Below are 12,065 nucleotides of genomic sequence, written 5' to 3'. Positions count from 1 at the left end.
TTAAGGAAAACAGATCTCAATAATTAGCCACATTTACAAAAACAGAGATTTTTTTTTTTTTTTTTTTTTTTTAGTAATTACTGGCAGAACATGGAGTGTCCTCTGGAGTTCCCCATGTGGGCTCACCATAACCTCTGGACCATTATTGGGCAAATGTGCAGCTGCTGATGAAAATTTTGAAAACTTTTGCCAGAAGTCTTGTGCCATCTTGGAGATGGGCTGAGGAAACGGTATTTCCAATGGCAGCTGAACATTTGAAAAGCTTTTTGCCTACTTGTATCATTAAGTCTAACGCAACACATACTCCAAGAAAAGAAAAAACCAAAAGACACTATTGGGTATTTCAAAAGTACATCAAGAACCTTCACAGTTCTTTTTCTTTGGAAAAACTTTTAATTTGTCCAAAGAGTCTGGAAGGCAGACTTGTTACAAGTGACAATTCAGTAATGTTGTTTGCCCTGCAATAAATGAGGGCTAAACTGAGGATCTGGAAGCACTTATCTCCCGTTTGCTCCTTTGTGTAGTAAAATCTCATGGCCCAGAACATTAGTGAGAATAGAACCAACAGGCACACTCAAAAGAGGGCTTTTGAAGAGGATCTTTACTCTTTGTATGCTCAAATTGCACCTTGTCTGCACTCCCAAATGGAATGCCACAGAACCAACAAAGAAGAGACTGGTGCTATGCCTTGGGGAATAGAGAGAGAAACCTTTTTCTATAGGTGGCTTAAGCCTATTTATGTAGATCCAGTGTCTTGGAAAGAATCAGTGCTATTCAGGCAAGGAGACACTGCTGATTTAAAGACTCTTTCCAGACCCTTTAAGGATGCAATTACCCAAGAGAGCTAATCTAATCTAACAGCTTGCTGCCACCAAAGGAAGCAGCTCCGTTTCTCACCACTAGAGATGGTGAGCAGACTCAGCTAAGAGCCACACATGTGCCAAAGAAACTGCAAGTGACAGAATGGGGGAGGGATGACGTAAACCAGGATCACCCCTTTTGCCAGTGGCAAGGTGCTACAACAACCAAGGCTTTCTTGCCAAACTGCCCCTCTTCAAGGACATAGCAGTACCTAGATTATCTGTCGAGCCCATGAAAACGGAAGGTAAAGTCTTGAGAGAAAACTGTCAAAGCCAAATGGCTAGAATTATACCATCCTAAACAGCACACTGTCTTCTGCCAACTTTCCCCTTCCATAAACAGAAGACGAAAAAAAAAAAATCCCAAAACAAGACAGTGGGTATCCTCCTCAGGATTTCTTTCTCCACAGTCCAGCAGCAAGACGCTGACAAGCACACTTACATCGCAGATGCTGGGGCTACAGCTATGCCCCTGATAGATTCAGTGCTTTCATTTTTGCGGCCACCTCGACAATAACAGACTGAATAGCAGCTGCAGACACTCAACAGTCACGTCCAGTCAGCATTCACAGAAGTATACAGGACATCATTGTAACTGCCTCCTAAGCAAGGAAGGCATGCAGGACTCAATGGAAACGTGCAATTACAGCTTGAGGAACTGCTGCAGTGGCTCAGATGCAGTGGTTATCATTTAGTAACCTGTCTGACCACCCCAAGAGCCAAGACTTTCAAGACAGTTTAGAACCTTACAGTGGACACCTACACCAAGTAATCTCCTTCCTGTATAAAGCTTATAATCATAAATTGGCTTAAAACCTGTCATACAGACTTCTTCATGTTAAGTCAAGGGGGTAGGCAGTGTTCCTCGGTGAAGTTTAACAAAAGAGCACCTGCAAGACACAGGCAAAACATCAGGGCAGTAAGACAGATGTCATTTTATAAGACCTCACATATCTGAGAATATTCTATAAACTATGGGGGACACACCATGTCTTTTACAGAATGTTACGTGTTGAAGTGCTGCTACAAATCAGATTGAACTCTAGTGTCTAGCACTTACAACACTTCAGTTCACTGGACAGAAAAAAGAAGGTAGCCAAGCAGTGTCAGCAGTACTATTTCATGCATCCATGCCTTGACAAGTCCACAAGTTTCTTTAGTATTCTACAATTACTAACAGTAACCGAGGAATACTCTATTCATCATATGTTATTCATATGTGTAAGGGTGAATAACCGTGTTCTAGCTCTACTTAGAAAAGTCACTATCCAAAAAGCTTCAGTACAACACAGAACTAAATCAGACAGACTATCAACCTGAAAAAAAAAGGACAACATACTTATATCACAAAACTTGTACTTTGCTTTTAATACCTTTAACAACAGCATGGCACCGATTTAATGCTCTTAAGTAAGAGTTATTATCAAAGCCAAAAGAAACCCAAACCCCAACAGATTTAAGCATATGAGAGACTGAAGATAGTAACAAAGTTAGTATCACCAACTGGCATCTATCAAGGAAATTACCATCTCTCTCTGTACTGGGAAACTCGTGCATCGCACAAGCATCTCTTCACCTCAGAATCCCAGTCACTCAGTTGGCCCCCCGATCTACCAGCCTTCGTGTTCTTTTCCTTCCCAAAGGAACCAGTTCTCACTGTTTTTTACCTAGTAATAAGGAAAAATAAGGACGTAGGTTACAGAAGAACAATTAGCACTGGAAAAAAAGCAGTAACAAAACAACAAATTCAAAAGTCTTGTGCTAAAATTCAACTGATAAAGCTATCACAGTCTTCAAGAAAATTCCAAATCCCATTCCGAGAACCATCCACAAGAGCAAGCCATTTTATCAGTCTTAAGTAGTAGATAACTTAAGACAACACAAGGCATGAAGGCTTGTGAAATAGTTATATCATGCCCCACCCAAGATGACACACATGCAAGGGCTGATTTGCTCATCATGAGCATCCACATAACTAGTAGGACAATCCACAAAGACTGATAACTTCCACAAGCCAGAAAAGGTATGATGTTTGACCAAAACAGTTAAAGCACCAAAGGGATATTAATTCTCTTTGTCAAAAACGCACTGAAGAAGGTTTCCCTGTATACATCGGTTCTCACCATGCTATCACACAAGGCTGAGCCCCATTTTCTGAGGGAGCTTGTGAAGATGTGAAGGAAAGCTGATTACAAGCTTGCACAGCAGTTAGCAGCTTTTAGACATGACAAATTTGAGTTTGGTACTGAACTACAGCTACCTTATTGGCACTGATGGGTAATTATCTACAGAAGGCAAATTTCATTTCTCATCTTTCTGCACTGTCAACCGTAAAACACTTTGTTCCACTAGGATAGGTGGCAGAAGTTTAGGATGTCCCCTGAACTCATATTAAGGGCTCTTACCCAGTAAACAGCAATGAGAAACTGTACTTCAGCAGATTTCCTCCAGAAGTCAATCTAAATCAATTATCCCTCCAGCATTTTCAGTATCTGCCAGCAGCTCTGAGGTTAACAACTCATGAGACCACATGAAATTACATACCAAAATATAGCAAAATGACAGCTCTATACTATCAGTATGTTCACTGACAACCAAGGTGGTCTAGTGCTTAGGCAAATTCAGTTTGCAGACCAAGAACCAGATGAAGCTAAACTTGCTACTCAGCAAGGGGCGGGGGGGGGAAAGAGGCAGCACTTCGGGGAGTTAGTTGTCACAGTGCAGTCTCATTTGATTCAATTATATATTCACAGCTAATCAACCTAACCTGTAAGTTAAAGCTAAGCTTGTGTCTCTACCAGCTCTTCAGTGACATTTCTCAACTCTGAGAAAACCCTTTTCCACTCTGCCAGAGGACAAACTAGGTTACTCAAGCCTCTGTCAGCTCTTGACAATGCAAAAGCAGCGAGGACAAAGCCACACAGTTTTCCTACGCACTGAACTAAGGCAATTTTGCAGGGTAGTTCCTCAGTAAGGCTGCCACTCATAACACTGCTTTCCAAAGATGTTCTGAATTATACAAGACAATCCCAGACCTAATCTTTACAGAAGTCCATGGCTGGGTCCATGACAGCCATAAGAAGGAATGCTCATTGGAGCTATGGTCAACTCCCCCAGGAAAAAACAGCTACATTTATACAGAAGACAGGATGAACAGAACCTTCTAAAGACTGATACAAGATTATTAAATGTATATTCACAGAAATTAAAAAACCACCCTATTTTGCTTTCCAAAACAGTATTTTCAATAGAAGGCAATATGCACTGTGCTGCTGTTTCACGTGTGCATGTGTACGATAAGACTCCCAACAGAAGCAGCACTATACCACAACTACCCCCGTAGGGAGAACATGCATGTATGCCAGGGGCTAAGTCATGTTTTTTCATATACACCTGATAAAATGCTGAAGTACTGTAGCGATTAACATAATACAAAGAAATATGAAAGAGAAAATAGGGTACATAATATTCTCTCACAAAATGCACAATTCAGCACTTAGGTGTTTCTTCTAAGTAGTCTGTGACTGAACTGGGTAAAATTGAGATTTACAAATAACGGGAACTAATTAGGGATCGGATACTATTGTCATGGTACACGTGGGTCAAGCAACTAAATCAAATCAGCATAAACTCATGACCTTGCCTTCCGCCACTGAGGGTCCTTAGTCACATGCGTACTTTTGCAGCTGGAAGGGATAGCATTACATACCAAAGTCGGCAAAAATGGCTCAGCCATTTCCAAGAACAGTTAAAAAAAAAAAAAGTACTTTTTTCTAGCCACTTGGAAGCACCAGTATTTTCATGCTTTCCACCAAAGAGCAGACATTTGGCAGTGGGTCACTGAGATCAAGAACATGCTTTCCACACAAGCAACCCTTCCAAATCTAGCCATGTCATAGATCTGGGGAAAAAAAAAAAGTTTGCCTTTACTCAAGAAATCTTTGCCAGTCATTGCATTTAAATTTTTCCCCTAAACTGGATCTGCGCTTAGCATACACTAATAATTTGAAGTTCCTATCCCATTGCTACACTGCACATGCAACATTCCCACAAGATGAATGAGCATACTTCAGCCAGTGCTATGGCAACACAGCAGGACTTGTTGCAATCACTTCTCTGATGCTTAAGAAACTAGGAAGACCATCATTATTTTTCTTAATACCATCCTAAACATGCCCAAATAGCTGGACTTAAACACCAGGGATGCAGGAGCTGCACCAAAAGACTTTGCAGAGACAGAAGTGGAAAAGCTCAGACCTTTTAACAGTGGAAGGAAAAATGATGGGCAAAACTGATGGAGTAAGACTGAACTCAAATGAAAAGCTATGGGGCAGTGGCAAAAAGCACATTTAAGATGAAAAAAAATGGGGCAACAAAACCAGAGTGGCAGGTGATTAGAAAAGTATATTGAGGCAAAGAAGGACTGAATCCAGCAAAGGAAGAAATAGCATGCAATTGTCCAAATACAAACTACTATTATTTTTTCTTTCCCCTACGTCATGGTAGTCTTATTTCTCAGCTTCTGAATGTTGAACCCCTCCAAACACAAGGGCAACCCTCTAACAAAATTTATGTAATGTACAGGGTCCCCTACAATTTTATGGATTTACTTAAATGGAAGAAACGCACTACGGAAGATTGCATAGAACCACACACACACGCTTGATATATACAGAATTTGAGTCCTCTATTAAAAGCACACTCTTTAATTTTAAGCATCAAATCAAGAGTTTAGTGATATGACATGTTCTTTTGGTATTAAAAAATGTGTTTCCATAAAAAGTAATTTCAGCTTACATGTAAAGTATACAGACATTGATTCAAAAACAAAAGAAAGAAAATAACATAGCCATTTAAAAGTACATTTTGCCTCTCTGGGGCATACTCTTTTAAAAAAGGCACTAGAAAGCTATGGTGTCAAAAACACAGTCCTCAAGCTCCTTTTGACTTTGAATAACAGTATTTTATAAGCTCAGGTCAAAGACCTACACTAGCCTCTTAAAAATCTGGGACAAAAAGAGATGCTATATTTTTGGAAAATGGTGGGAAAATAGTTTACAAAGGATTTATGACAACTGAAATAATTTTAAGTATAATTATATTCCGCACAAAGTCTCCTACAATATTTGTAGAATAACAATGCATTAGGCATCATTTCAGAAGTAGTAGATAGATGGGAAGTAAACAGTTTCAATTACTGTTGATCTTGCTTTCACAGCCCTTACTCAGCGATAACTTTCAAGATAGCTAAAATAAAGCTAGAAAAACATGGCCAGGAAGGGAAGGAAGGTACATGAGAGAAGGTTTCCTTAACACCAATAGCAACACACAAAAGGTAACAGAAACTATTAACCACGCAAGAGGGAAAAGCCAGATCTGTGCTTGAAAATACAACCTGAGCTCTATCACCTCTCCTTTCAACTTGCGAAGAGAGTCTACTAATAGAAAAACATGCTAATCACCATTTTGGGTTACTCTTACCATTTAGAGGGCATCAAGAAATCACCTATAACAAAACAGTACTTTACTGTGAATTCTTTAGTAACCAACCTAGTTTTTGTTATAATTGATTATTCTGTCTCATTGCAAAGCTTCAAAAACAACTTAAGCTTCCCACATCAACAATACTAAAAGCTCCTTACAATGATGAATCCCACTCTCATTCAAAGTTTCTTGCCAGAGTAACAACCACAAAATAACCGCTGGTACCAACTGACTTATTCAAGAGTTGTATAAGGTGCCTTTCTTGCTCGGGCTGATGAAACTACATCTTAAAAATCACAATTGCATAGGTTTAGAGAAAATATACTTTACTTTCATTGTTATAGGTATCTTTATTTGGTAACATCTCTAAAACAAAACTCCAGTGAGCTCAAGGCAGTCCTAACAGACTGCTTTTCTCTAACTGTTTCATAGGACTTCCGATTACTTTTCGTTACGCCTATCTATCCATAGGGTTCACTACCTTTTACATCACAAGTAACAAACTAAGAACGCTTAAAAAAAGCAAAACTGCATACAAGAAGTGCTTTTTCAGTAGCTGTATAGAAAGCAGAGAATTTCATTATCCCTCTTGTGTCCAGAATTGCTAAAGTTATTTGCTCTGGACAGTGAACAGTCCAACTAACACCATTCATCTACCTTCAGATTCTACCTCAAAACTCAAGTTTTGAATATTGGTGCAGCTCAGTGTCATGTAAGGGTCTCCACCTCTCCTGTGGCACACCAAGAAAGGCAGATCTGCTGCAGTTTGGCCTGCTGCGGTTTTGGCCTGTGTTGCTATCCAAAGGTACGGACATACATAAGGACTTCTATCCAGACACCGATCCCATGGAATTTCACGTTCCTTATTACTGCTGGCAGTCTAACAAAAGCAAGGTAGTAAGTAGAGAGACAACAAGTGTTAACTCACTTGACGTTTCCAAGCAATTTCATACTAGCTTGGAAAAGTTCCAAACATCATTAAATGCATGTCAGGTTTACTCACAGATCGTACCTTTGAAGGCAGATCGCAGTTAAGCAGTACTTACAGACCTAATAACAGAGGAACAAAGATTGCATTTTAATGAGAGTTCATCAATCCTTAAATAAAATCTGCATTAAGACAGACATTATTATTAGTGTCTATCAGAAAAAATTATCAGATACTGCAGTTTAGCATAGTACTAGGCTTTAAAAAACAGCTTCTGGAAGACATACTTATTCTTCTTCCCAATTCCCTCTACATATCCATTCATATATTTTTTTATATATTTCTATACACACACACACACGAAATAGTCTGAAATAATCTCAAAGTTAAGAAGAAATGCCACTGGCCACAGAATCATCAAATTAAAATGTTACTTTTCATGCTTGCTGTGATGGAGTATTTTTGAGTTAAAATTCAAATTGTATGTCCTCATGTAGAAAGAGAGTATAACTACTGTTTCACCAAGTTAATTTGTGAGACAGCATTACTTGATAATAAAAAATGAATGGCTGAAAATATTCATTTTAGCACAACATACACAAATGTAAGACACAGATGCACCTATGCCTACAGGTGTGTGTATATATATGTAATATTTGTTACCCGAGTAAATGCATTTTACATAAAGTTTATTTTAATCTGGCCTACTCATACATAATCAAATGTAGTATTTTGACCATCCTTTATCAAGCCAGTTAACAATTTCCACAGCTTGGAACTGACAGCTTCCACATTTGGCTAAATTTAATTAGCTTTCCTTAAGACTTTTAGTTGGAGAAACAATCTGATGTGCCACAAAAATAAGCTGTAGGATAGCAGAATGTTTCTAAAAGCAAAGGGCAACTTCCTCAGCACTATTTTTTTTTTTAAATTCCTGACAGAGAAAAGCTACTTGTTGAATCTGGTATGGGCCACTTAAGTACAAAATATGCTTATTCAACCTTTGAGAGCCCCTCCAGTGCAGTCACCCTGCCTTTGGCACTCCACCAGACCCAGCTGTACAGAGGTGATGGACAACTGTTCAGGACGGCAGAGCTGCAGCTTTAGGGAACAGAAAGGCAGACACGCATTCACCTTCCATCTTCCAGCAGCTGCAGTCTTCCATTTGTTATTTCACAACTGCAGCTAACTTCCTACACAAGACAATAATCTTACTCAAGTGGTTCAGGGTACCAAAAGCAAGCAAGTTTCAAAAAGCGAGATGTTCATGACTTTCTGTTTGCAAACCATGCCCATATCCTCAACTGTTGGGTAAAAGGAGATTAAACAAGTAGGGAACAGAAGATACAGTGTCACTGCACTCATACCCTCTCAAATCAAGGTCACTGCCCTTCAGGGCAAGGTGGACTAGTACATACAGATGAAACAAACTGTGCCTTCACTGCTGAAGAGCCATGAACTAGCCCTTGGTTTGAAGCACACTACAGAATACGCACATTAGAGATCTCTGGCATTTATGACTACTGAAGAAGGGTTAGGGTATAAATCTGTTTAACACTATCTCCAACTTGCAAAAAAAAAAAAAAAGGCAAAAAAATTGAGCAATGTTGAGATTTATAAAACCTACTCTAATCTGAAATGGTTTCGCAGATTAACTGTAACCATTTCAGAATTCATTCAGACAAATTGATAACAAAGGTCGACAGCACTGAATAATCAGCGTAGCTATCAGCAGGAACTGGACTGCGTGTTTTTGTTACTATTAACCGAAAGGACATTTTTTCTCCCTCACCTTAGATTGCTGGCAAAGAAAATCCCAACACTGAACAGTGGACTGACAGAAGGCCAGACTTCAAGAATTTTGGTGTAGGCATGGCAAGTCAGTCTATCAAACTTCTTCCACCAGTGTTTCCCCCCCCCCCCCTTAATATAATGTATGTTTAAATATAGCATTAATTGAAATAAAAATAACCCTTAAAATAATTACTAAATAAAGCCAATGTAAAATAACTTTTTGCACAGGTTTTTTAGTACTCAGGACAATGGAAAACTGAGAAGATTCTGAAAAAAATCCCTGTAATGGGGAGGGGGGGGCAACCCAAACAAACCAACAACAGATGTTTGTAAACAGAGCAGAACCATCTACAAGTTTTATAAAACTAGAGGCTAGAAGTCATGCATCAACTGTGTCAAACTACAGTCAGTCGAGAGCACAAAGTAACTCTTTCAAAAGTGACAGCTGAATAACTGGAGAATAAGATAAACTTACATCTCCTTGTTGAGTCAAAGTCAACAACCTTCACATACTGTATTTGAGCACTATAAATTCACGTTCAAAAAACTCACCAAATTCCTGGACAAATGTTCCCAATCCTAAAGATAATCTGAATACAAGATAAACTAGTGAACCCGGATTTACTGCTACTAAAGGTGGTCTAAAAAACATTCTCTTTCAAGACCACTTAGATGAGAGAGATTCCCCACCCCACGCAAGGCCACAAAGCTGTTGTCCATTCTGCTTATTTACAAGCAGACTTTAAGGCTAGTGGAACATGAAAGCAAATTGCTGTACGTCTTATTTAGGCCATTTATCACTCTGGAAGTTGACACATCAGCAAATGTAAACTACTGAAAGGAAAGCTGCAAAAGATTTAACATTGTGACTGAAAGTCTAAATAGCCTCCTCTCTCCCCAAGTATTTGTCATCTCGTCTAAGCAAAACAGAACAACAAACATTATATTCCTAGAAATGCTGAAGGAAACATTTGAAAAAGTACTTGGGATTACTTCCAAGTCTTTTCCATGTGACTAAAGAGGATGCTACCCATTTTTTTTAATCCTGTGAATCTCTAAATACAGCTTTCCAGTTAAAAAAGAAGAGACATGGATTACCATGTATGATCAACCAAATAATAGCGAATTTTAGTCACCCTGTAATTTCATGTAAGAAACCTACTATTTACTCCAGCTAAGACTGAAAGAAACCATGACAAAATGACTAAAGACTTCCCCCATTCCTCTTCTCCCATGTGTAAGAGAGTCTGAACACCCCCAGAGTAAAACTCTACGTTAGATTACACTTCATTTAAAACTATGATCCACTGAAAGAGAATTAAAAGCCCCCAACACATTAGTGATATACAAACACAGCATCAGACACTAAGTTAGCTAGATCTCCCTTTAAGGTTATCGAAGCCCTAAAAAACCATAAAATTACAACCTTAAAATAGCTGTTCAATAATCAGGGGCATTGCAATCCATTATGTAATTATTCCTTAGATGTGAACAGCCTTAACTGTTTCTTGACATTTTAAATAAATGATTCTTTGCCAACAGTACCTAGTTACTGATACTAAGCAAACCAGTAACTACCTGGCCTCTCTCTCTGTTATCTCATTCTTCTTAAAAATTTAAAATTAATTAGCAGTCTAAAATAAAAAACATTGCGAGAAGACGGGGGAGCAATTTTAGTCCTACCAAAATTGTTTTGTTTTGAAGTTATAAACGTGGAGACAGGTTGTCAGAGAGGAGTTACATTTGGGGCTCAAGCTAATAATATTCTTTAATACTCACCAAAGGGAAAACAAAAATTAGGACACAGTGTACTCTAACACAGGAGGAGAACCGGAGTCTCCGACTGCCTCGGTAACTGTACCGCTTGCAGGTTCCAGCGTTACTCGGTGCGACTCCACTGGTGGTGAAGTCCGCCGCGACTCCGCCGCAGCACAAAAGCGGAGCTGGGCTTTAAGTTGAGCCGCTCCGTGCAACTTCCTCCGCAACCGCAGAGCCTTCCCGCAGCTCCTGCTCCTCCGAGGCGCTCCGCCCGCAGCCGCCGCCGCTCCCGGGAGGACGAGGGACGCGGTGCCCCCCCCCGGCGCGGGACCTTTGTTGCGGCCAGCGCCGCGGCGGGCCGGTCCCCGCGCCGGCCCCACTCCCGGACCGCCGGGCAGGGCTGCTGCTCCCCTCGCTCTGCCTTCACAAAAGCAGCTCTGGGCGCGGAGGGGGCCGGCGGTCCCCAGGGAACGGCCGATGGCCCCGGCCGCCCCCCTTTGTTTCCCCCCTCTCGCCCCGGGAGAGGAGGCGGGCGGCCCCGAGCCGCCCCGGAGGCCGCTCGGCGTGCCCGGCCTCCCCCGCCGCCCCGCAAGGGCCTGTCACGGCGGCCGAGCGGCAGCGGCGGGCCGGGCCAGCCTCCCGGCCGGCGCCACGACGCGGGCGGCGAGGGGAGGGGAGGGGGGAACACCCCAGGCCGGAGCCGGCAGCAAGCCCCGCCCTCTGCCCGGCCGAGCGCAGGCAGGCAGGCAGGCAGCACCCGACCCGGCGGGCTCCGAGCGGAGGCGAAGGCCCCGGCCAGAGCGGGACGGCAGCACCGCCCGCTCCCCCCCCCCCCCGCCTCCCGCCGGCGCCCTGCCCGCCGCCGTCCCGCGCCGGGGAACGGCCCCAGCACTCTCCCCTCGCCACACGGAAACTCCCGCGGGAGCCGCCCGCCCCACGCCGCCCCGGGCCCCGGCCTCCGCTCTTCACCTGGCGCCGCGGCGTCCCCCGGCGCGGTCACCGCTCCGCGGCCACCCGCATCAAGCGGAGCCGCCGCTTCCCCGCGCCTCCGCCCGCCTCGGGGCTTCCGGCAGCGGCGCCCGCCGCCCCGCTGCGGCCGAGGAGCGTCCGCCCGGGCGGGAGGCGGGCCGGGCCGGGCCGGGCCGGGCTCGGCGCGGCTGGGCTGGGCTCGGCGGGGCCCCGCTCAGCGGCCGCCGGGCCACATGTCCGCGCGCGGCCCGGAGTGCGCAGCGCCGGCGGGG

At 42.8% G+C, this 12,065-nt stretch overlaps 1 protein-coding gene across 2 annotated transcripts in view; it reads right to left on the bottom strand.

Moving 5' to 3' along the window:
* The window catches only part of SCAF11 (SR-related CTD associated factor 11), a 49,852-nt gene extending 38,437 nt beyond the window's left edge, over positions 1-11,415 (bottom strand). For both annotated transcript variants that reach the window (XM_082310789.1, XM_082310790.1), the window contains exons 1-3: positions 10,846-11,415; positions 7,357-7,394; positions 2,387-2,527 (exon numbers count right to left, since the gene is read on the bottom strand). In XM_082310789.1, coding sequence (XP_082166915.1) covers positions 2,387-2,428 — 42 coding nt within the window. In that variant the 5' untranslated portion in view covers positions 2,429-2,527; positions 7,357-7,394; positions 10,846-11,415. The remainder of the gene's footprint in view (positions 1-2,386; positions 2,528-7,356; positions 7,395-10,845) is intronic.
* Between the last annotated feature and the right edge of the window lie 650 nt (positions 11,416-12,065).

Source organism: Platalea leucorodia, assembly GCF_965183815.1.
Source record: "Platalea leucorodia genome assembly, chromosome: 4".
Classification (NCBI taxonomy): Eukaryota; Metazoa; Chordata; class Aves; order Pelecaniformes; family Threskiornithidae; genus Platalea; species Platalea leucorodia.
This window is presented reverse-complemented; position numbering and strand designations above follow the sequence as displayed.